The 26,412-nt window shown below is 43.7% G+C and overlaps 1 protein-coding gene across 1 annotated transcript in view; it reads right to left on the bottom strand.

Moving 5' to 3' along the window:
* Positions 1-25,245, bottom strand: part of LOC124712248 — a 108,896-nt gene extending 83,651 nt beyond the window's left edge. Inside the window, exons 1-2 of the mRNA XM_047242543.1 lie at positions 25,165-25,245; positions 9,416-9,715 (exon numbers count right to left, since the gene is read on the bottom strand). Coding sequence (XP_047098499.1) covers positions 9,416-9,715; positions 25,165-25,245 — 381 coding nt within the window. The remainder of the gene's footprint in view (positions 1-9,415; positions 9,716-25,164) is intronic.
* Between the last annotated feature and the right edge of the window lie 1,167 nt (positions 25,246-26,412).

Here is a 26,412-nt window from a genome sequence, read left to right as displayed (position 1 = left end):
TTTCTAGCCGGTCAAATCATGTTATTTCACCCCAAACCGTTGACCTTATTTACAGCCTGATTACAGCAATAATTATGTGCCTCGTATGGAATTGAGTACTCCACAGTTAAGCTTGGGGAGCTACAGACGGCGACCCGCCTATGCATGCGTTAGAGGATCCCACTCTTCACAACTGAGTCCTAGTTCGGCTTGTTAAGTGACTGGAGACTTAATTTCGATCTGACGAAAATACGGAACCCATTATCAGTCATCTAGTATCTGCGGAGAGGATGCCTTCGAGCAAAGCAGTGTCTGTTAGAGAGATGGTACAATGTCTTGGTGGCCGCACAGAAGTACGTAAGCTCTTATGTTGATCTCTGGCAGTGTGTGACTGGAGGGAAGACCACCTCCGTGATGCTTACGTACCCACTTACGCCGATGCACAGTGGTGACTTCATCTTGCAACATGAAAGCACTCCACTATCGTCGAAGGATGGAATGAGCCGAATTAAGTATTCAGCTATAAAGACATCTCGTAGGTTTGATTCTCGCGATTCCTGCAAAGCACCGTCCAGTTTAGACCATCTTAATGAAGATTACCTCGAACTGCAGGCCAATGGACGAAATATTTAGGTTAAGAGTTAATAAAAGATCAATAAGAAAAATGGTCCGCAACCGTCGCGCCATGTGCCTAAGCAAATTGCAGCGACTAAGTTATACAGTCCCCAGAATCCGTTTACAACGAACCGCAGTAGTATTATCAAGTTACACGTTACGATTTGGCTACTTCCGTAACTGAATGTGCGTCCGCTTTGTTAAGTACCGCTGTATGACGTACAAACACGACAGTTATCCCTAAAGACTCTGTAATTACCGTACGGCAGAGGCAGAATGCTACAATTAAAGCCCTCGTCTTTGGAGGTCCTTTGCACTAGTCGGCAATTCTTGCTAACTATGGCCTCCAAGGGTGCTTATTACGACCTCGAAAGGCGCGCAGGTCTGCAGCGGATTCAGCCTACACGCATTATCGCATAACGTCTGGTCCACGTCGACCAGCGCGGGTGCTTTGCCAAAGTCCTGCAGGGGCACGTTTATAAGGGGCTACACGTCTTTCACAGAGACGGCAGGCCAAGTTCTGCTATTCCGATTAGATGAAGTAGGGGAGAATGGAACAAACTATGCTAATAAAGTATGTGGCGATCAATAATAACGGCCTGATGCTTTACACGCCTTCCCACCTCATGCCTTCTGAAGATCGACAGGCGCGTACCGACCGGAAACTCATGGAAACTAGTCTGCTTTTGTACGCCGGGTACTTTCGTAGGTAGGCACTAACGAATCCTCTATATCCGTCAGTACTCCGTCGTGAATGCCTGCACCATGAGGAATACAGTGGCGTCATCTATTCTCAAGCACAACAAATGAACACTGGAAACTGGGTATTACTGACGCTATGTAAATTTGAAAATGGCTTTATTCAGCTTTCTCCCTCGGTATTACTGTTCACTATTATAAACAAACAATTTGTCAGACAGGATCAGCAGCACTATGACACTGTTAGCCGACTAAGCAGTTGTGTACAGGATGGGATCGTTGTTGGAGGCTCGTAAGGAACTGCACAAAGATTTTGACAAAACTTTCACTTGATGTAGAGAAGAGTGGATGTCTTTAAATGTGAATATATGTTAGATAATGCCTAAAACACAAAGAAAGAATCCAACAGTATTCGATTAGTGGTGCACGTCTTGAGTACGTCACATCGTGAAAGTGCCGGCCGCTGTGGCCGAGCGGTTCTAGGCGCTTCAGTCCGGAACCGCGCTGCTGCTACGGTCGCAGGTTAGAAACCTGCCTCGGGTATGGATGTATGTGATGCCCTTAGGTTAGTTAGGTTTAGTTAGTTCTAAGTCTAGGGAACTGATGACCTCAGATGTTATGTCCCATACCGCTTAGAACCACATCGTGAAAGTGTAAAGGGTAGTCAAACGAAAACGAGACGGATGAAAAAAAAAGTAAACTGTTAATTGTTGCAAAAGTAATCGCCATAAGAAGTGAATACATTTATCCCGCTGTGAGACAAGACGGTGAATGCCTTCATGGAAAAATGTTTGCGTCTGCCTATGGAAAAATGATTCTACCTGGTATGAACCTCTTCGTCAAGCTCCAAAACTGTAGAAATCACATGCGGAGAGATCGGGGCGGTATAGAAGAAGTGTAACGACTTCCCAGCGCAACTCCCACATGATACCATGGTTATTTCGATTACGATGCAGAATTCCACTGGGAAGCGCTTACATATCTTCCATGAAGTCTCGATCTCTCCCCGCGCGATTTCCATATTTTTGTAGTCCTGAAGAAACGTCAATTTGCTTCGGACGAAGCAGTGCGCGCCTGGGTACAATCACGGTTCCTCAGGCATCGCAAACATTTTTCCGTGATGGCATTGACCGTCTTGCCCTACAGTGGGAGGCTAAACGTATTAATAGTTATGCCGATTAATTTTGCAATAATAGTGTAAGCACTTTTTTACATCTGTCTCCTTTTCATTTGACTACCCCTTGTAGTTAGGGGTAGCTTAAGAAGCGGTATGAAGTATCAGCCGGAGTGGCCGAGCGGTTGTAGGCGCTTCAGTCTGGAACCGTGCGACCGCTACCGCTCCTGCCTCGGGCATGGATGTGTGTGATGACCTTAGGTTAGTTCGGTTTAAGTAGTTCTAAGTTCTAGGGGACTGATGACCTCAGAAGTTAAGTACCACAGTGCTCAGTGCCATTTGATTTTTGAAGTATCAACATCAAGAAAGTCAAATCGAAGACTTAAATTTTTTGGAATGTTTCTGGTAAATAAATGTCGTGTGACTAGGGCCTCCCGTCGGGTAGACCGCCGGGTGCAAGTCTTCCGATTTGACGCCACTTCGACAACTTGCGCGTCGATGGGGATGAAATAATGATGATTAGGACAACACAACATCCAGTCTCTGAGCAGAGAAAACCTCCGACCCAGCCGGCAATCGAATCCGCGCCCTTAGGACTGACATTCTGTCGTGCTGACTACTCAGCTACCGGGGACGGACAAGTTTCTGGTAAAATGCAATCATGTGTAAAGGAAACTACGTACAAGACACTGATGCGAGCAATTACAGAGTACAGTTCCAGAGCACTTATCTTATAGGCATGACAACAGACACTGTTCGAATTCAGAAGCGTGCGGCCAAGATCGTGACAGACCAGTATAGCCCATAAGAAAATGCAACAAATGCTCGTGGAACTTAACGGGTAGCTGTGGAAGGAAGACGATATGCAGGGTGTATTTAAAAAAAAAAAAAAAAAAAAACCCTCACCCAATTTGACACGTCTGTATTTCTGAAACTAATAAAAATATAAAATGAATTTTGTTTTTGTGGTGAACGCGAAACTCAAAAAGCATTTTTCATACATTTTCATAGGTGTTCAACAGGTCTCCCTTGTGATGCACGGCATATGTCAATGCGGTATTAAAATTTTTCCCACACTGCGGCGAGCATGTGTCGAGTTACAGCTTCCACAGCTGCTGTTATGCGATGTCTCCGTTCATTCATTGTTGAGGTAACGGAGCCACATAAATAGTGTCCCCCACAAGAAATAATAACGTACAGTCATGTACGGTGACCTTGGAAGTCAGTAATGTAAGGCTGAAAAATTTGGTCCACTGCGACCGATCCATCATTCAGCAATCCTTTGATTTAAAAATTCCTACACTTCCAGATGCCAGTGTGGCGTGGCCCCATCGTGTTGGTAAATGAAGTCGTTTGAATCAGTCTCCAACTGTGCAAAAAGAAACTTATCAAGCATATCGAGATACGTGCTTCCTGCAACAGTGTTCTCGGCAAAGAAAAATGAACCATACACACTTTCCCCGAGCAACGGCACAACACACATTACATTTTGGAGAGTCCCTCTCATGTTGTACAATTTCATGTGATTGTTCCATACCCCATATTCTCACATTATGTCGATTCACCTTTCCATTTAAATGGAATTTTGCCTCGTCACTAAACACTAAGTGTGGAAGAAAACTGTCATCCTCCATCTTGCCAAGAACAAAATTACAGAGCTCCACACGCTGTTGTTTGTCACCTTCTCTAAGAGCTTGCAGCAGCTGAATTTTGTATGGTATCGTGTGTAAACGGCGACGCAACACACGCCACACGGACATCGGGGGTATGCTGAGCTGTCGTGCTGCACGGCGAACGGATTTCTGCGGACTCCTTATGAATCTACGGCGGATGCATTTGACGTCTACGTCAGATACTTGGGGATGGCCTGGCGATTTGCCTTTACACAAACAACCTGTTTCTCGGAATTGTTCAGGCCATCGTCTAATGCTCTGTGCTATAGGAGGATCCACACCACATCTAGTACGAACGTCATGCTGAACTGTTATTACTGACCCGCACTGCGCAAAACGTGGAAAACAAAATGCTTTCTGTTGTCCCGACACCATTCTCACTAGAACTGACGTGGGCGCCTGCTGCTGCTACTTAGTGGGAACCATGTGAAAGTGGAGTGTTTGCTCTTTCCAACAGTGTTTTGTTCACGCACATATCTCAAATGATAAAATAGTTATGAATTTTGTTAAATAAGATGATTCTTTTTTGATACAACTGTGGTTGCCACAAAACGCTGTTGGGTAAACTAAGAAACCCTGTATTCGAATATGACTGTGCGCCTGTTATGCTGCCACCAACGTATATTCCGTGTAGGGGTAATGAAAAAGTGAAAAGAGATTATATATGATGGTCCACTGATCGTGACCGGTCAAACGGATATCAACTGCGTTTTTTTAAGTAGGAACCCCCATTTTTATTACATAATCGTGTAGTACGTAAATAAACATGAATGTTTTAATTGGACCACTTTTTTCGCTTTGTGATAGATGGCGCTGTAATAGTCACAAACATATGGCTCACAATTTTAGACGAACATTGGTAACAGTTAGGTTTTTTAAATTAAAATATAGAACATAGGTACGTTTGAACATTTTGTTTCGGTTGTTCCAATGTGATACATGTACCTTTGTGAACTTATCATTTCTGAGAACGCATGCTGTTACAGAGTGATTACCTATAAATACCACATTAAAGCAATAAATGCTCAAAATGGCGTCCGTCAGCCTCAATGCATTTGGCAATACGTATAACGACATTTCTCTCAACAGCGAGTAGTTCGCCTTCCGTATTGTTCGCACATACATCGACAATGCGCTGACGCATGTTGTCAGGCGTTCTCGGTGAATCACTATAGCAATTACCCTTCAACTTTCCCCACAGAAAGAAATTCGGGGACGTCAGATCCGGTGAACGTGCGGGCCATGGTATGGTGCTTCGACGACCAACCCACCTGTCATGAAATATGCTATTCAATACCGCTTCAACCGCACGCGAGCAATGTGCCGGACATCCATCATGTTGGAAGTACATTGCCATTCTGTCATCCAGTGAAACATCTTGTAGTAACATCGGTAGAACATTACGTAGGAAATCAGCATACATTGCATCATTTAGATTGCCATCGGTAAAATGGGGGCCAATTATCCTTCCTCCCATAGTGCCGCATCATACATTAAACCGCCAAGGTCGCTGATGTTCCACTTGTCGCAGCCATCGTGGATTTTCCGTTGCCCAATAGTGAAAATTATGCCGGTTTACGTTTTCCGCTGTTGGTGACTGACGCTTCGTCGCTAAATAGAACGCGTGCAAAAAATCTGTCATCGTCCCGTAATTTCTCGTGTGCCCAGTGGCAGAACTGTACACGACGTTCAAAGTAGTCGCCATGCAATTCCTGGTGCATACAAATATGGTACGGGTGCAATTGATGTTGATGTAGCATTCTCAACACCGACGTTTTTGAGATTCCCGATTCTCGCGCAATTTGTCTGCTACTGATCTGCGGATTAGTCGCGACAGCAGCTAAAACACCATCATTTGTTGCAGGTCGTGGTTGACGTTTTACATGTGGCTGAACACTTCCTGATTCCTTAAATAAGGTAACCATCCGTCGAACGGTCCGGGCACTTGGATGATGTCGTCCAGGATACCGAGCAGCATACATAGCACACGCCCGTTGGGCATTTTGATCACAATAGCCATACATTAACACGATATCGACCTTTTCCGCAATTGGTAAACGGTCCATTTTAACACGGGTAATGTATCACGAAGCAAATACCGTCCGCACTGGCGGAATGTTATGTGATACCACGTACTTATACGTCTGTGACCATTACAGCGCCATCTACCACAAAGCGAAAAAAGTGGTCCAATTAAAACATTCATATTTCTTTACGTACTACACGAATATGTAATAAAAAAATGAGGGTTCCTATTTAAGAAAAACGCAGTTGACATCCGTTTAACCTATGGCAGCGCCATCTAGAGGGCCAACGATAGCGCCATCTAGTTTCCCCCTTCAAGCTAGAAGAGTTTCGTTCGTTGTAGTTTTTTTCGTTTGATGCTTATTTATTGAGATATTTGGCCCGGTCACTATCAATGGACCACCCTGTATATATAAACTAATTTCTCCCTCGCTCGATACTGAATAGGAAACAAAAATGATATTATCCGTATGATCTACCCTCGGCCATGATCCGTACAGCGTATTGCCGGGTATATATGGAAGTATACGTGAGACGGTGTAGACACTACAGCCAAGTTCGACTGCTCTGTGCCTTGCTTTTTACCAGGAATTTCTGAAAAGTAGTGCCTCCAAATTTTTTATTCTTTTCTCAACATCGGCTGAGGTGTTACATGTCATGCATATTACTCATTCACGTTTCCTGCTTCGATGATGCAAGTTGCAACCCTCAGCCGATAGAGGGCTCCGAACTGTAGCGCGTAACATGGCGGTGTGTAACGTAACTATGTCAGAACGTTGGAAGCAGTGTACTGAAATCGAGTTTCTGAAAACATGAAGTTGGAAGAGTTCGTGCATACGTGAAGCACCCTCTCCTTCAGCATAACGATTCCACATCACACACGAGCGCCACGACATCTGCAACAATCCGAGGGCTTTGGTTCACTTTCATCGATCATCTGACTTGGTCCCATCCGATTTTAATCTGCTTCCAGAATCACTTTGATAGTGATGATATGGACGTGATCCTATGGCTCCGTCAAAATAATTCAAACATTCAACGATGACGTTATTAACAAACTGGTCTCTTGTTGCGAGAAATGTGTTCGTCTCGAGGGTAACTATGTTGAGAAACAAATATGTAGATAAGAAGAACAGAGATGTAGAATGTTAATAAAGTTTGTTTTATTTAAAAATCTTTAAGCGCTTTCACATGCAAAATGTGGAGGTATAAGTTTTCAGCACGCCGTCGTAGTAATTGATTTACGGTGCTGACTTCATGAAGCAGAAACTAATCGCAAGAATAACTCAACACAGTTTCTCCTTTACCCCAAGCACGATGGAGACAGCGCTCTCATGAAGCGAATGCTCGTCTTTCACCGTGTGGCCTGTGATGCAACAGGAAGACCAACACGGAAGCTCTAAACAGACCCATGTCAAAATCCACTGGCTGTCAGCAATCTGAATCACGTTCCAAATCCAGCTTGTGGGTCAGGCAAACGCTCAACAACGAAAGGAGTACCTCTATTATGTAGTCGTCTTTTTGCTGTATAAATGTTTAATTACTTTTATTGAAGAATTCCTCCATGGTATAGGAGGAGTCGTGTGGAAACTTCTTTAATGTACATTTCAAAACATTTCTCCTATCTGTCAAAGATTTTATTTCCACCAGTAGATCGTCAGAGAGTTATACAGCTGAATATTTCACCCCTTTCTGTGCCAAATTAGGTTCGGTAAAGGGTAATGCACATCACTTTTCCGTTCAGTGTCCTACTTCTGAATATCTGTTACAAACAAACTCAGATGGATTGTTGATAGTATATTTCAGAAGCGAACAAATGTACTGCGAAGCTGTGAAAAGTATGATCGTCTTGTGTGCGTCTCCTATTATATCTGGGTCTTTTGGATATTATTTATTGTAACAGAAGCTATGTTTTTCTGTCTACACTGAATCTGTTCGCTTCAAATGTTGTTGTGAGAAGATGGTTACGCTTTGCTTCTTCTTGATAATGGTGTACTCATAGAAACCGGTAATACTGGGCATAAAAATAAAAAGCTGATGATCACTACAGTGAGGTTTCACATTCCTAGTCGCTTAGAGAGATGCCCTCAACAACTACAGGTGTCAACCGCACACACATTCTAATCACTTTATTCTGTGCAATAAACAATTTTTGACTAAGTGCGGAGTTACCCCGAAACGTTATGCCGTAAGACGCCAGCGGATGAAAATGTACAAAATATGTTAACTTCTTGACTTCAGTATCTCCAAAGCTGCCAATTATTCTTATGGCAAAACCAACCAAACCTAAAAGTTTTAGCAGGTGTACTGTAAGGTGTTTCGGTTTCAAGCTTTCATCAATATGCACACCAAAGAACTTGCAATTTTCTACCCTGTTTATTATATTACGTTAATAGGGGGTGGAATATTTTTGACAGTACAAAACTGAATGAGGCTAAGTCTGGCCAATTTGGAAAAACCAATCGTTAATTTTCACAAAAACTACATTTCCTATTTTCTCTGTTGACGTTTCTTTGCTCGGCTTCACATCAATCACTGTATCACCTGCATACAAGACTCGTAACGCCTGTTGATTCAGATAAAATGGATGCTACTTAACAAAATGCAAGAATAGTACTGCGCCAATGATCGAACCCTGTGGGACTCTCATTGTAATTTCTCCCCTTATACGTGATGTGGCGTACCTCTCCGTATTACGCGAGCAGCCTAGGGTAGCTTTTTACGTTGTTATTTAAGTAACAATTAAACCAAACAGGTGGGGTCTTGGCGCTCGGTTCCAATTTGATTGTGAGATAGGAACATGGGATAAAAGATGTTGGTTTAGCCCGAAACAGCGGCTATTTTTATACTCATTCGAACATCTGTCTTACTGTAGCTATGTTACAATACGTGTATTAAGCATGGTTTGAACAACGAAACGGAGCTGGCGCCCAGACGAGCGAGTCCCGATCAAAATTTGGTTAGAATCCGAACAGTGAGCAACGAAATCTGCACTTGATAGCTGGTGAGGACAACTAGGGAAATTGTCAAAACAAAATGGTTCAAATGACTCTGAACACTATGGGACTTAACATCTGAGGTCATCAGTCCCCTAACTAACCTAAGGACATCAAACACATCCATGCCCGAGGCAGGATTCGAGCCCGCGACCGTAGCTGTCGCGCGGTTCCAGACTGAAGCGCCTAGAACCGCTCGGCCACACCGGCCGGCAAATTGTCGAAACATCCTGGAAAGAATAAATGACATTAACTGGCTGCAACCTCAGACAATCGAGTGTTAATATTGTTCGCTACCTTGTAGGAGAGCCAACCTCGCTGTTGTAAACAGATATGCGTTCGCTGGGAAAGAACCAGAAGGAGCAGGAAGGTATTCTGCGCCCGGCATACGAATGAGCGCGGTATGCAAAGTGGTGGTGCGCCGCCTGGCCTCTGTCCAGGGCGGGGGTGGAGTGGAGTGAGGTGCAACACAGGCTGGGGGGACGTGACTTCCGGCGGCCGCCGCAGCGGGGGATACCGGCACGAGTGCCCGTACTCGCGGTGGTGGTGGTGGCCGCGGCGGCGGCGGCTCTGACAAGGGCGCGCCTACCGTCCGCGCGCGCATGCGCAGAATCCTGGAAAAGTAGCCAGGCACGCTTACCTGCATATTTACTACGAGTCTGGCCATATTCACGACGTGGACAGCAAGATTCTACGCGGCTTCTTTCAAAATCTCTGCCAACGCCGACAACAGAACAGGCGGATTCATCATCAGTTCTTGGTTCAAATGGCTCTGAGCACTACGGGACTCAACATCTGAGGTCATAAGTCCCCTAGAACTTAGAACTACTTAAACCTAACTAACCTAAGGACATCACACACATCCATGCCCGAGGCAGGATTCGAACCTGCGACCGTAGTGGTCGCGCGGTTCCAGACTGAAGCGCCTAGAACCACTCGCCCACACCGGTCGGCCATCATCAGTTCCGTTCGACGCTGGATGAAACTGTTGGTATCCTCGTTTCGTTCCGACCGAAAAATTCTTTAACAATCAATCACCATAGGTGACGAGTTTCAAGTTTGAAAAAACTACGACGAGTGACAATGTCCCAAATACCTCCCATTTATATGCTACATTCATCTCCCTCTTGTCACAACTGGAGCGAGGCAGGACACTCCAGTGTCATCACGATAGAAGTCTCCTGACGTTATTGAATGCGGGGGAATGTATTTTATAAAACTGAAGTGGTTGTCGATGAAAGCTTGCAATTCCAGTCTACAAATGACAGAACCGCTCAGTTTGCACTCAACTCTGAGAGCGACAGCTCAGACCACACGACGTTCAGAGGCTTTATTCCGGCCTATGCGTGCTCAAAGAGCCACCTGACGGGGCTCACGGAACTTGCCTGTCAATCAAGCTAAGACTTGGTTCACGGTATCCGGGTCTGTAGAAGGCTGTAGTCTCAAGTGCTGCCTGAAATCTCACAATTTATGGTGGGAAATGTCAAGTCGGAAAATCTTGGACTACGCGATGGGGAAAGCACCCTCGCGGAGTTCCCGTCATGTTGGTTACGATCCTGGAAATTCAGAAGTGTGTAAACAACGCTATGATTTTCCCATCGCCTACTGACGTCATACGAGAATTTCTAGAGCAAACTGGCGAGGAAGAGGTGCTCTGATTGGCCCGCTTCAGGGCAAATTCTGTGATGAGAATTTATTAAACGTGGCAGTTTTCACGCCATTGACGGAAAACAGTAACATTTTTTCTAACTTGCAGTTGCGGCCGGAATAGTGAAAACAGCAGACTCGGTATTAGGGACACCCGGAGATCGACACACTTGGTTTGTATGCGGAAGGCGAAAGGTGGCTGGTTTTAGACATCGAGTGGATGGGACTTCACGCCGTCAGATTCCTGATAAGCGAGATTCTGGTTCTTCACATGCGACAGCGCACGGCTGACTTACCGCCACAGCAGACTGGCGAGAATTTGAATCAGAACTGGCGGTACGTGGGCACTGATGTTTGCAAATGGGACGTATCGTTGCCACAGTACTGTTAATCCTGGTTCCAATGACAGTATTGTTTTCATTTATTATTCAATCAACCACTGGAGCAACTAAAACATTTGGTGTGTTGCATTCATATTAGTAACTAAATGTGTAGCTAGGATATGGTAATGCTTCTCCCAGTTTCTTCATATCTTTATTGCAATCTCAATGTCTCCGAGTCTTATGCCATAGCCGGCCGAAGTGGCCGTGCGGTTAAAGGCGCTGCAGTCTGGAACCGCAAGACCGCTACGGTCGCAGGTTCGAATCCTGCCTCGGGCATGGATGTTTGTGATGTCCTTAGGTTAGTTAGGTTTAAGTAGTTCTAAGTTCTAGGGGACTAATGACCTCAGATGTTAAGTCCCATAGTGCTCAGAGCCATTTGAACCGTTTTGAATCTTATGCCATCTCATTCCTTTTAATGTAATAAAACATCAGTTTACTTTTATTTGTATTTCATTTGAAGTAACTTGTGGTTTTCTTCAGTTCATTATTTATTATTATTGTTGTAATTTGTCGATTGAGTAAAAACAGTCATTCAGTAGACTTTATAGCAATTCTCTATCTAATGATTCAATGTTAGCGTCATTTTCGAGATATCGATTCCATTAAGCAATTAAAATTTAACATCGGGTCGTAAGGAGTGTGTCCGGAGTCTGGGCAGTTCCACCATGCGGGTACGATTTCACATTCATACAAGGTGCGGTTTGGTAAATGGTAAAGATGCCATCAATCACATGGCTGATTTGAACATCGAATTGCTTTACTAGTCATAATCCCAACGCATTTCTCCGACCGTAGAAGTGACTTAGACAGCCAGTTACAGCGGGACCTACAGTTTAACGTGGACGCCGAACCATAGTCTGACTGAGCATTTTTAACATTAACAAACAGTGTCAAAGAATGAAGTGGTAAGTCGCGGATGAAAATCCTAGGACTGTCCGAGAATCGAATCCCGAAAATTTCGATCCGCAAACTGGCGTTTAACCACAGAGCCATCGCTGCCATGTTACTACATGAAATAACACACGGAAAACCATACCAAACGTATTAGAATGGAGCACCACGTCATACAAAACACGCTGTACCACCATCAGTGCCCCCACTGATTGACCTGAACTGAACTCCACCATCAGGCCAACATGACCGCGAGATGCCAAACGGCCGCCGTATTATCGTCATCTGGAAGCGGTATTTACGAGCATGGAGTGAACACACCGCTCTCCAAGCCGTTGTCGGATTTCCAGAATTTAGAGTCGCTACTTCTCACTGAACAACCACCTAAAGTCTGCTGTTGAAATTCCTAACTTACAAGTGTCGGGAAAATGTCACTTTCTCCAACACACAGGTCTCACGAAATGACCACAAGGAGAAAAACATGGCTGTTGGGGCTAATGTCGAGATTTACAGACCTCCCATGTTTCATTTGGGAATGGTATGGGGAAGGGGGAAAAATTCTGTGGTATCAGAATTACCCTCCGCCACACACGTAACGTGGGATGCAGAGTGTAAGTGTAAATTCCTCATTCCATCCTTACCCACTCCTAACTAATGATCCTGAAGTTAACCACATCTTAAACTCTAAGCTGCCTTAATTTTTTATGGAGCGTATCGCGTACATCAATGTATCGTTAAGTGTTGTACATGAGCAAATATGTGTTTCAATTTGAATGAAATTATCACGAGCGCTGGGCTGCGACATTTTATAACCGTAGCAACACGGGAAGATTACTTCTACACCGCTAAGTTCATCAAACTCTCTGCAGAAAACGACGGATCAAGCACGGAGTGATAGAAAGTGAACAGAACGTAAAAGATTGTCCTCTTTCATGAATTGCTTCGTCACAAATCAACCATCCACGGCGACCTTGTGACCCCTCGGCGAACTGTGCTACCAACGTCACAGTCGCTTCATTGTGTGTTATCGCTATGGAGTAGCCTCTTAACTGCCCATATATTAATCAGGGTGGTCATTTGTTGGAAGTTTCGCCGCTGTTATCAAGGAATTCCATTCACTGTGTCTTAGTACGCCTTATTCCGCATCCGATACGCCCAATGGAAATTTACGGCATCAGTAAAACTGTAGCACACATCACTGTTCGCTGGGTCCGTTTACGGCCAAGCGTTCCGACACACGCATGGACGGTGTATCATCAGCATAAAGCCTATCGGGGAATGTATCTGCTCATCTAGATTTCGGGCAGTCTCCATAAATTTATAGTTTCGTACACTTGGTCTGGCAGACACTGGGAATAAGTACCAGTAACGTGTGCGAGCCGTAAATATAATCGTAAAGTTTCTCATGCCATTACGCAGCGCCGATAAAATACTTCTGCTCATCGGAGTTAGGGATAGCATCGGTCTTGGCTTTTACCTGGCTCAAGAGCAAAAATCGATCAGTTTTTTTTTGTTTTTTTTTGGGTAAACTGTGAACTGGCGTATACATACTTGTTCTTGAGTAAAACCACTATGGATCGCGCTGGATTTGTTGAACTTAATTACAGACAGTTGATATATGCGATATACTTCTGTACGACGTATAATAAAGCAGTAACATGTGTTTGTTGAGAGTCCCGCATTCTATTCTAGACCGCAAAAATTTGCCATCATATCTAAACAGTGTGAAAATCAGCGTTGTATCACGGAAACTTATCGTACTGTACATTATGCATTAATTGGATAGAACATTTCTTTATTTATTTTTCCACGGAAGAAAAACTCTCTTCTGCTCCAGTGTCTCGTCTAAAACGTGACAAAATTCTACGTCTTTGCAGGATATCAGTTACCTTTTTATTTTACGGCAGCTAATGCTTTTTACTGTAAGCGAGCGAGATAGCACAAAGGCTATGACACAAATGTCGGTGTTAGGGAAATGGGGTTCAAACAGCCAAGCGACCATCCAAAGGTAGGTTCTCCATGATTTGCCTAAATGGTGTAATGCAAATGTATGAGTCATTGCTTCGAAAAAGATACTATCAATTCATTTCCTCAATTCCAATTTACACTGTGTAAAATCAAGTGCAGCTAAATTCTGTGTATATTTGTGCACATAGCTTAATAATGCGCGTTATAGGAAGAGATCTGATATGGATTCCACAAGGCAGCGCACTCACCAGCACTGCATCTAGCTACACTTGGTCTGCAACATAATGTTCTTGCACCTCCATCTGACGATGAGCCTGCACGGGCTCAAAATCAAGTTGATGGTTGAATAAATCGTAAAAAAAGCGACTGGTTGCATATTTATTACAGATAAATCGCCAATTTAAATCACAGACGCAGTTCGTTATCCACAATGAATATACTGCAAATAAAAAATAGGGTAGAAACTTCAAAATTCGTAATTGTCCATTTTGATGAGAATTAAAAGTGGAAAAAGCACATTTTTGAATTGCTAAAACAACTTCGTTCAGCGACATTTGAAGTTAGAATCATTGCAGATCTTGGGGAGATACAACTCAGTAAGTTGACGTACTTTGCATTTTTTCATCCAATAATGTCATATTGAATGATGTTCTGGGATAACCCATCTTTAAGAAAGAAAGTCCTCATTGCTCAAAAGCACGCTTTAAGAATAATATGTGGTGCGCACCCACTGTCATCTTGTAGGCATATGTTTAAGGATTCGAGCATTCCGACTACTGCTTCACAGTTTATTTATTCCTCACGGAAGTTTGTTGTAAATAATTCTCTGTAATTTTAAAAGGTACAGTGATGAACATAATTACAATACCAGAAGGAAAAATGACATTCATTACTCCACATTAAGGTTTTCCTCAGCACAAAAAGAGGTGCACAATGCCGGAACTAAAATTTTTGAGCACTTGCCCGGCGATATAAAAGTCTAAGACAGAGATAAGTAATTTGAAAACAAACTGAAATAGTTTCTGGCTGACAATTCCTTCTATTCCATAGGAAAAATTCTTTTATTGTAAAAGATGTTGGGTAGGAATTACTAACTCTCTCTCTCTCTCTCTCTCTCTCTCTCTCTCTCTCTCTCTCACATACACACACACACACACACACACACACACACACACACACACACTTATATATACAGGGTCGTCCATTAATCGTGACCGGGCCAAATATCCCACGAAATAAGCGTCAAACGAAAAAACTACAAAGAACGAAGCTTGTCTAGCTTGAAGGGGGAAACCAGATGCCGCTATGGTTGGCCCGCTAGATGGCGCTGCCATAGGTCAAACGGATATCAACTGCGGTTTTTTTTTCAAATAGGAACCCCCATTTTCTGTTACATATTCGTGTAGTACGTAAATAAATATGAATATTTTAGTTGGACCACTTTTTTCGCTTTGTGACAGATGGCGCTGTAATAGTCACATACATACGGCTCACAATTTTAGACGAACAGTTGGTAACAGGTTTTTAAATTAAAATACAGAACGTAGGTACGTTTGAACATTTTATTTCGGTTGTTCCAATGTGATACATGTACCTTCGTGAACTTATCATTTCTGAGAACTCATGCTGTTACAGTGTGATTAAATGGCTCTGAGCACTATGGGACTTAACATCTATGGTCATTAGTCCCCTAGAACTTAGAACTACTTAAACCTAACTAACCTAAGGACATGACACAACACCCAGTCATCACGAGGCAGAGAAAATCCCTGACCCCGCCGGGAATCGAACCCGGGAACCCGGGCGCGGAAAGCGAGAACGCTACCGCACGACCACGAGCTGCGGACACAGCGTGACTACCTGTAAATACCACAACAATGCCATAAATGCTCAAAATGATGTCCGTCAACCTCAATGCATTTGGCAATACGTGTAACGACATTCCTCTCAACAGCGAGTAGTTCGCCTTCCGTAATGTTCGCACATGCATTGACAATGCGCTGACGCATGTTGTCAGGCGTTCTCGGTGAATCACTATAGCAATTACCCTTCAACTTTCCCCACAGAAAGAAATCTGGGGACGTCAGATCCGGTGAACGTGCGGGCCATGGTATGGTGCTTCCACGACCAATCCACCTGTCATGAAATATGCTATTCAATACCGCTTCAACCGCACGTGAGCTATGTGCCGGACACCCATCATGTTGGAAGTACATCGCCATTCTGTCATGCAGTGAAACATCTTTTAGTAGCATCGGTAGAACATTACGTAGGAAATCAGCATGCATTGCATCCTTTAGACTGCCATCGATAAAATGGGAGCCAATTATCCTTCCTTCCATAATGCCGCACCATACCTTAACCCGCCAAGGTCGCTGATGTTCTATTTGTCGCAGCCATCGTGGAATTTCCGTTGTCCAATAGTGCATATTACGCCGGTTTCCGTTACCGCTGTCGGTGAATAACGCTTCGTCGCTAAATAGAACGCATGCAAAAAATCTGTCATCGTCCCGTAATTTCTCTTGTGCCCAGTGACAGAACTGTACACGACGTTCAAAGTAGTCGCCATGCAATTCCTGGTGCACAGAAATATGGTACGGGTGCAATCGATGTTGATGTAGCATTCTCAACAGCGGCGTTTTTGAGATTCCCGATTCTCGCGCAGTTTGTCTGCTACTGATGTGCGGATTAGCCGCGACAGCAGCTAAAACACCTACTTTGGCATCATCATTTGTTGCAGGTCGTGGTTGACGATTCACATGTGGCTGAACACTTCGTGATTCTTACATAACTTAACTATCCGGCGAACGGTCCGGACACTTGGATGATGTCGTCCAGGATACCGAGCAGCATACATAGCACACACCCGTTGGGCATTTTGATCACAATAATCATACATCAACACGATATTGACCTTTTCCGCAATTGGTAAACGGTCCACTTTAACAAGGGTGCTGGCCGAAGTGGCCGTGCGGTTAAAGGCGCTGCAGTCTGGAACCGCAAGACCGCTACGGTCGCAGATTCGAATCCTGCCTCGGGCATGGATGTTTGTGATGTCCTTAGGTTAGTTAGGTTTAACTAGTTCTAAGTTCTAGGGGACTAATGACCTCAGCAGTTGAGTCCCATAGTGCTCAGAGCCATTTTTTTAACAAGGGTAATGTATCACGAAGTAAATACCGTCTGCACTGGCGGAATGTTACGTGATACCACGTACTTATACGTTTGTGACTATTACAGCGCCATCTATCACAAAGCGAAAAAAGTGGTCCAACTAAAACATTCATATTTCTTTACGTACTACACGAATATATAATAAATAATGGGGTTCCTTTTTTTAAAAAAACGCAGTTGATATCCGTTTGACCTATGGAAGCGCCATCTAGCTGGCCAACCACAGTGCCATCTGGTTTCTCCCATCAAGTTAGACAAGCTTCGTTCTTTTTAGTTTTTTCGTTTGACGCTTATTTCGTTAGATATTTGGCCCTGTCGCTATCAATGGACCACCCTGTATATATAAACCTTATAAATGTTAAGCGTGTAGCTATACAGGGTATTCGACAATTCCCGTTACGAACTCCTAGGGCCTGTAGGGGGGGGGGGGGGGGGGGGGTGAGTAGATATTTTGAATTGGAACGCATGTCTGGTAACGTGCCGCTTCCGTGCCACAACAATTTTAAAACATGTTGGAAACGCGACTACTTCAAGTAATTAATTAGGCGTGATGCAGTACATCACCTGTTTTATGTGTACGGCTGGTCCCGACGGAGGTTCGTGTCCTCCCTCGGGCGTGTGTGTGTGTGTGTGTGTGTGTGTGTGTGTGTGTGTGTGTGTGTGTGTGTGTCCTTAGGATAGTTTAGGTTAAGTAGTGTGTAAGCTTAGGGGCTGATGACCTTAGCAGTTAAGCCCCATACGATTTCACATACATTTGAACATTTGAACTTGTTTTATGATTCCACTCATTAGCCACAGAAATTGCTGGTGTACTCGTTGACTGGTTGTCTTCAGCGTGATGCAGTACGGCACCTTCCAATTGGTGTGCGCGATATCTTTTTGGCATACCAGAGCCACGGCTTCTGACGTGAAGGTACTCTTTCTCGAAGCTGTTGAGTAATTGTGGCGAAAAGGGTGTGCGGTGGAGTCTGACGTTGTGGAGAACGATCTTGATAAAGGTGACGAGCGGCTCTTCTATAACCGTGAACTTCGCCATACAGGAAAATCATATCTGTGTATTCTGCTAACGCGTGCTTAACCATGTTGCTCTGACACTGACAGACACTTGAATGAGGCTCGAACCGGGTGAGACGGGTTGGACAGACGTCCAGTGACATTAGCCGATGCGATGTAATCACCCCCCCCCCCCCCACACACACACACACACAGTGACTACCCAGTTGCATACCTACCTTGCAGACATGTTTTCAAACGGCTGTAGCATGGAAACGGTACCCTGTACTTACAAATTGATGTGTGACATGAATGTAGAATGACTCGTTGCACATCTTTACGATTTATCATGAAGAATGATCCGTGAAACATGAAAGTAACTAACTAAGCTTTTCAAGCTACATTAGTCGGGTACTGGTCCGCCTCCGTAGCTGAGGTGGTCAGCGCGTCTCACTGCCATACGGAGAACCTGTGTTCGATTCCCGGTACAGCCAGGGCCCTTTTCCTTTCCTGGGAGGACTGGAAAGGTGTCTACAAAACATCGTGAAAGTTCGCCTCGGCAGGAAACAGAGCTTCAGTTTCAGCATTTTTACTGTCCAGAAACAGTAGTGATCTTTCGCTCTTTAGGATCAGAGTAAACGGTGTATGCCAGGCTTCCTTCATTTGTAGCGCAAAAATTTTTATCTTTGGTACGAAGTTCTGTGGCCTCTGAAACAACGGTTCCATTTGAATGATACTGTTTCCGACGAAAGGAGTCGAGTTACAGAACAACACATTATAATCGAGTATTTATGAACAGACTGAACAATAAATAGTGGTCAATGGATTAATTAATTATCGAAATTTTAATTATTGTTATGTAATTGTTCTTGGTGAAGAATTTTGCACGTTATCTAAATTGTTCATTTGAATTTTTTGAAAGAGAACACTTAGTTTTTTAGCAAAAAATTAACTGTATTTAAATTTCAGTTGAAAAGTAAATTTGACTACAAAACGAGATTTTCACCGGAAATAACTGAAGAAAAAGAACGCTACAAATTTTACACAAAAGCTTATAATTGTTTGTCATTTCTAAGAAATAATAAAAGAGAAAGGAAATTATGGTAAAAATATTAATTAAAAACTTAAAAATTCATTCATAGTTTATAATAATGACAGAAAGTAGCTGTTCTGCTACCTATGTCTACACAATGTGCCTTTATCTGTTTGTAGCCCGTGGAAACGGACAACTGAACACGAGAACGTGAGTTCTCCAATCTCAGCTTTCACCCTTCAGCACCAACTTTTCGTAATGTCCAATATAGTGATATTATCCTGGATTACAACATGAGTTAGGAGCAGAGTTTCAAAAAATTAAAATCCTTAGGAGAATACCGCTGATTTTTTGTAGTATTCAGTCCCGCATTACTCTTCGAAAAGGGCAGCGAACGGTGGACGGACTAAATTTTATTTTACTTGACTATTTTACTTGATAGCTTGATTCCACTTATCTTGAAACGTATACCGCAAAAGTCTGAGGGAGTGTCAGAATTTTTCGGCCTTTCTTCGGCGCCTACATTTATAACCGGCAATAATAACAATTAAAAAACAAAAATGGTTATTGAAAAAAGCAGTTATTTTGAACCGTTTTAACAGTCAGTTTAATCTAGAGATGAGAAAAAATGGTGTAACCAAAAACCGGTTGTTTCAGCGATATCCGCCATCCGTATCCTAGAGTGATGAACAATACTCAGGAACCGGCCCAAAAAGTTTTTTTGCAAGGCATTTCTTTTTTTGGAGAATTACGTTCCCGGAAGATTCTTCCAAAATAAACCTCAGCCTAGCATTTGCTGTTCCTAGAGTTTGTTTTACACGGTCATTTCACTTTAGGTCGCTCTAGATCGTTACTTCTTGATATTTTACGGTTGTTATTGTTTCCAGTGATTTGTCGACAGTAGTGTAATCGTACAGTAGTGGACTACTAACCGATTTAGTTGCTTTTCTGTTCTGAGAATACTTATTTCAATAGTGTCATTCCGGCGTTTGTGCAATGATTGAAGAGAGGGGACGAATTACGATCTTCCGCGGTGAAACAGTTTCGAAAGACCGAGTTCAGTACAACGGCCTCCTCTCTGCCATCCCCCGTTTCGGCGCCAGTACGGTCACCGAGCGACCGAATAGATTATTTCCAACCGTTATCTGACTTTACATTAGACCAAAATTTCTTAAGGCTTGAAGATAGGTCGTCGGCATATTTTACTTCCAAATTCACTGAACGCTTCTCGCATCGCTCTCCTGGCGCTCATTTTCGCTAAGTTCAGCTTTTGTTTGGCATCTACGCTTTGAATTCCCGCTCACCTTGTTATGAAGCTCTCTTTGCTTTCATAGTAACTTCCTAACGCGACTACTGAATACTGATGTTCGCTACTTTACCCATCTGCGACGAACACACCAACGATCACCACCTGAAGATGTCCAACCGTTCTCTCGATGAAATATTGTGGGCCTTGCACAATGTTACTAGACAAGAAAAGTCTCGAAGTGCTTCTTCATGTTGGACAACTGAGAAATGGATGGTTGCATCCAATCACGATGTACGTCTTTCGAAGATGATTCATTGGAAGTAAGTCTCTACATAGCAACTACGTACGATCATTTCAAGGTAGTACAGGACGTTCTGAAGTATTTACAACTGACGGTGCTTGTAAATTTTCGATGTACTGCGGCAAACGCAAACCGTTTCAAAATCAATTGCTTCGACATCTATCGCGATGGTGTTTAGGAATTGCAGTTGGCCGTCTCTACTATCAAGCACGATATTTCATCGGGCACCTGCCAGAAATCTTCCTGCGAGCCGTTGAAGAGTGAGATTGGAGTGCCACGTTGCATTTCGCGCACCCCACGATGTTGCAAGTGCGAACTTCAGTTATCCCGTGGGTTACCGTTCGCCGTTGCCCTCAGCGTATTCTCTCATCTTCGCCGAGAGCGGACTGCGGAAATAATGGGATTCCATGCATTATCCAATTACTCACAGCCGCTGCCCCGGTAAATACAGTTTGCCGGCTTGCCTATCCTCACGGACCCTTTAATAATGGAATCCCGAAGCGATGTAACCAGTAGCCAAAATTCTGCGTGATTCAGAAAGATTCATCCGATTTCAGACGACTTCAACCATACAGAAATGAAGATAGAAAGTTGGGATGAATTTTAACTTACGCATAGCACTTCGATGTTTTTCTTTTCAGAAGAAGCATCCGAATTCACAAGGGTGTATCTTTTTCATGATCGCACATACAATCTTGTGTAACTTTTATGATAAAAGCTTTCAGGTACCTTTCACTAATGTTCTAAGTTCCCTCCAGGTAGCTCAGACTCAGTGTTATCGAAAGGAACATTGCACTGCATTTTCTGTTTTGTTTTCATACTATAAGTTTTTGACTGGTTTCGATCTAGTTTTCAGTCGTTTACTATCTTACTCTAACCTTCCCATCTCGACGTGCTCAATATCATCTACAATCTGTTACGCATATTCTAGACTTTGTCTGTCTTAGTATTTTCTCCCGTTCTATTTCTCCTTCCTCTGTGAAGTTAATCATTCCTGGACTTCACTCGAGGTGATGACAGTGAGAATGCTTTGGATGTCCTACTTGCTCAATGCTGACCAATAGAAAAGCAAACGTAAAACCGATGTTCGGATAGTTTTAAATAAAGAGTATTACTGTTTCTACCGTTGATACCCTCTCACTTTCATCTATTCGCACAGCTAAAAGATTTTGTGGCTGTAAAGCACTTGGGAGGCGAGTGAAGAATTAAGCTTATTCGTATTGAGCTCCGCAGCTGAATAAATAAATTAATAAAAACCACCGCCTCTGTATTTTAAACCAGGGCTGGTTTCGGTCTAAATGAACATCTTCAGGTGACCTGCAGTTCAAGGAGATAAAGATTACGCTACAAGTCACTAAAATATTCAAATAACGCGATTACACATCTTATGTATATGTAACTCACATCGAAAGTAGTACTCTTCGTAACTAATTCTCACAAAGTGGCATGAATGTGTCGATGTCATGACTCAAATGTGTCACATCGCCATACCAACGGTAAAAAGCACATTCTGAAACTGATTACATGCAGGGAACGTGACGGCTGCGCTACACTGGAATGTTACGAAAGAAGTAAAAGTGTAGCCATCCTACTCGGCCATCTACCGCGTGTGGTACATCGATTTTAGAATATAACAATCGAGTCAGACAAAGGTAATGATCTAAACACAAGAGTGAAACCTAAGTAATGAATATAGATACTAGATCCAGCTAAAAGTAAAATACAAAAAAATGGTTCAAATGGCTCTGAGCACTATGGGACTTAACATCTGATGTTATCAGTCCCCTAGACTCAGAACTACTTAAACCTAACTAACCTCAGGACATCACACACATCCATGCCCGAGGCAGGATTCGAACTTGCGACTGTAGCAGCAGCGCGGTTCCGGACTGAAGCGCCTAGAACCGCTCGGCGACAACGAAACTAGCCGAAAGCATAATATAACGGTACCTGTGTAATGGCTAGTATGCTACTGTAGAGCCTCCACATCACTACCACCACCACCACCACCACCACCACCACCACCACCACTATTATTAATAGTGGCACTGATCACTACAAAGCATTGGCAGCCCGAAATCTTTCAATTTTCACCATTCCAGAAGTGACGATTTCAGCAATCATATGACTTACAAACAGTAAATATAGTGCACACATTTTAGCTTGGTTGATTTCAAATGGAGATTTAGTGTGTCAGAGAAGCAAGTGTTAAAAGGGAGAGCAGTGTGGCAGAGGAAGCATATTTTGTAACAAGCCCCTACCGTAAATAGTGTATAGTTGGATTTCTTTTCTGGCAAGGAGCTGCACATACATTCGCGATGCACTTATAATTGCTTCAGCATTCTAGAAAGAAAAAGTTGTTAGAAATAAGTAGTACGAACACGCTCACTCACTAACCAGTGCCTGGTTTAATAAAACACCCACAAAAACTACGTATCATTTATCTTACTTTATTCAAAAAGTCAGAATCTTCCTTTTGGTTTTAAAGTTAGGCGCTAATGCTGGTGATAAGGGGAGGGGGTTGTAGATAGTGTCTGATTGCACTCATGGGTAATGGCGTAGGAAACGTTGGGAGCCGCAGATTTAGAACGCAAATGGTGTGTGTACTTGAAATACAGCTGTACTGGTTTTCATTAACATTGACATTTACGAAGTTTTCGCAGCCGCATATTTTGCAAAATTTTCATAACACACTTGAGGAATGGAATGAACTAACCGAAAAAAAAGACAGAGTGCACAGATCTAAAATACCACTGAGTTGAAAAATGTAAGTATTTTTGATCAATAAACCAAACAGTGACTACTGAACTAGGTGACGTATGCAATATTTGAAAACTGCAGCACTGACTCGCACTATCCCAGAAACAATCCTTCGTGCGCTACCTCAGTTGTGTACGTACAAGAAAGCTACATTCTTCATGCAGCAGATCGGATTTCAGTGCGTTTTATCTTCTCGTCACAACCCTCCAGGAATTCGGCTGTTTACCGATTCCAAAGCCATCGTATGGTCATACGCGCCACACCTACTGCTCGGACATAGCATGTCCCCCATGCTAGTACGTTACAGAATAAGAAAGGACAAGACACACTATTCGTGGTGACTTGCATCTAAAGCGTTTAGAGGCAGTGTTGATGTCATCTGTTCGAGATAGATGCCACTTAGAACTGCAACTCGAAAGCAGCTAATTCTTAAAATGGATTGGAGGTTATGGTCGCCTCTTGTCAACGATTTAAATGCAGCCAAGGTGAGATTACAAAATGAAAAACTATAAACGTTCAGCGAAGTTTTTTGTTACCTATTACGTCTACGTAGTATCTTACCAGCAACTAAAATTGACACTTTTTTAAAAGTGTTTTACTAATTGGTACACTATTCCGGCATATGGGCGCGATCACCCATCCTCATAGGTTTCTTTTATGTGTTTGTTTGTCTGATCGTATCTCCAACATTCCTGTTTTTGTGGAGTGCTGCTCAACTGCATTAAAAATGTTTTCAGTTACTAATTCGCCAATCCCACGCCTTTCGTTTTATACCAGAAAGGAAAATAAGCAAGTGAACTATTATGGGTAACACACAGTGGGATATATGAAGCGTTGTTCGGATAGCCGAAGCGAGTAAGAGGACAGCTCGCGTAAAGCGGGAAATCCGGGTTCGTGTCCCGGCCTGTCACAAAGTTTCATTTGTCTGCAATAAACTGTGCATGCATGGATGTCCGAAGGAACATTACATCGAACTTTACAGAGATCGTCAAATACAGACACTGCACCTGTGCGCTATGAACATGTACCTTCAATCTTCTATGCTCACTGAAAACCCGGTAATAACATGAAGCAAAGCAGTCTTGTTTTTAGAACTTTTGAACAAAAATGGTTCAGATGGCTCTGAATACTATGGGACTTAACTTCTGAGGTCATCAGAACCTAGAACTACTTAAACCTAAGTAACCTAAGGACATCACACACATCCATACCCGTGGCAGGATTCGAACCTACGACCGTAGCGGTCGCGCGGTTCCAGACTGTAGCGCCTAGAACCGCTCGGCCACTCCGGCCGGCAACTTTTGAACATCCGCAGGTTGAGAACAACCCTTCTAGTCAGTTTCAACCCTGCCATGTCACAACGCTAAAAACTGTCTTTTTCAGGATAGTGGAACTCTGGATTTCTGGGGCATTCGGATGTCAGCCACCGTATGTACCAAATGAGAACGACGGAATTTCATAGGTTGGAAGTTCTGATGTGAGACTCGACGAGGAATTCACGCGAGCAGCAAAAAGAATGAGGGCAGGAATGCTATGAGAAAGGTCGGAGCTGTTAGCGGACCAGACAAGGGCTTCATTTTCTCGCCCTTCGCTCCCCTTCTGGCAGCTGTATCGAAACGGGTGGAAGACGTCGGAGCTGTTATAAGAGGCATGCCCCGCCTACTCACCCTCCAGTCATCCGACACCCTTGTTTTCTCAACACGCAACGGCTGACGCCGCGCCTGCGCATTCTCCACCAAGAACAACATCTCCGCAGGAAAACAGTGCCTCCATTCGCCACAAATAAACCCCATAGTTCAGTTCCAGGCTATGCAGCACTTATACTTAAATCCTGCCAGCAATAGGTTGATTACACTGTCCACGATTTGTCTGACGACTAAATAAGCTGCGTAATTTCTTCACGTGTAAAAGTGAAACGTTCTTTACTGTAAATAAATGCACAAGAGAAAGGAAGCAGACAGCGCGAGCTTTTCTTCTCTGCACGAATTTTTACACAGCACTATACTGCTAATGCTAATCGGTAATATGATTCACCTTTTACTATTCGTTGTAGATGCTACCCTACATTTTTTCGTATTAGCGACATCAAAAAAAGTTTTGCATCGCCCCGATTCCCAGAACTCCTGAAAATAGACGTTGACTGTTCGCAGACGTCTCTAAACCCGCCCAAAGATGTAAACAACCATTCATGAGCAGCGCCTATTAGACGGAGGGGGTCCGACAGCCGATCAGTTCCAGTCATTCTACCAGAAAGGAGGTACACGGCTCGTGTTGTCTGTAGTTCAATCATGCCTAGACGGTCAGTACCGCGGTTCAATCGCGTCTGCTTTGTTACTCTGTGCCAGGAAGGGCTCTCAATAAGGGAAGTGTCCAGGCGTCTCGGACTGGACGAAAGCGATGTTGTACGGACATGGGGGAGATACAGAGAGACATGAACTGTCGATTACATGCCTCGCTCAGGCCGCTCAAGTACTACTACTGCAGTGGATGACCGCTCCCTAAAGATTATGGCTCGGAGGAACCCTGACAGCAACGCCACCATGTTGAATAATTGCTTTTCGTGCAGCCACAGGACGTCGTGTTACCACTCAAACTGCGCGCAATAGGCTCCATGATGCGCAACTTCACTCCCGTCGTCCATGACGACGTCCATCTTTGCAACCACGACACCATGCCGTGCGGTACAGATGGGCCCAACAACGTGCCGAATGGACCGCTCAATATTGCCATCACGTTCTCTTCACCGATGAGTGTCGCATATGCCTTCAACCAGGCAATCGTCGGAGACGTGTTTGGAGGCAACCCGGTCAGACTGAACGCCTGAGACACACTGTCCAGCGAGTGGAGCAAGGTGGAGGTTCTCTGCTGTTTTGGGGTGGCATTATGTGGTGCCGACGCACGCCGCCGATGGTGAT

Source organism: Schistocerca piceifrons, chromosome 8 (genome assembly GCF_021461385.2).
Source record: "Schistocerca piceifrons isolate TAMUIC-IGC-003096 chromosome 8, iqSchPice1.1, whole genome shotgun sequence".
Lineage (NCBI taxonomy): Eukaryota > Metazoa > Arthropoda > Insecta > Orthoptera > Acrididae > Schistocerca > Schistocerca piceifrons.
The sequence above is the reverse complement of the archived record's forward strand: the minus strand, read 5'-3'. Positions and strand labels throughout refer to the sequence as shown.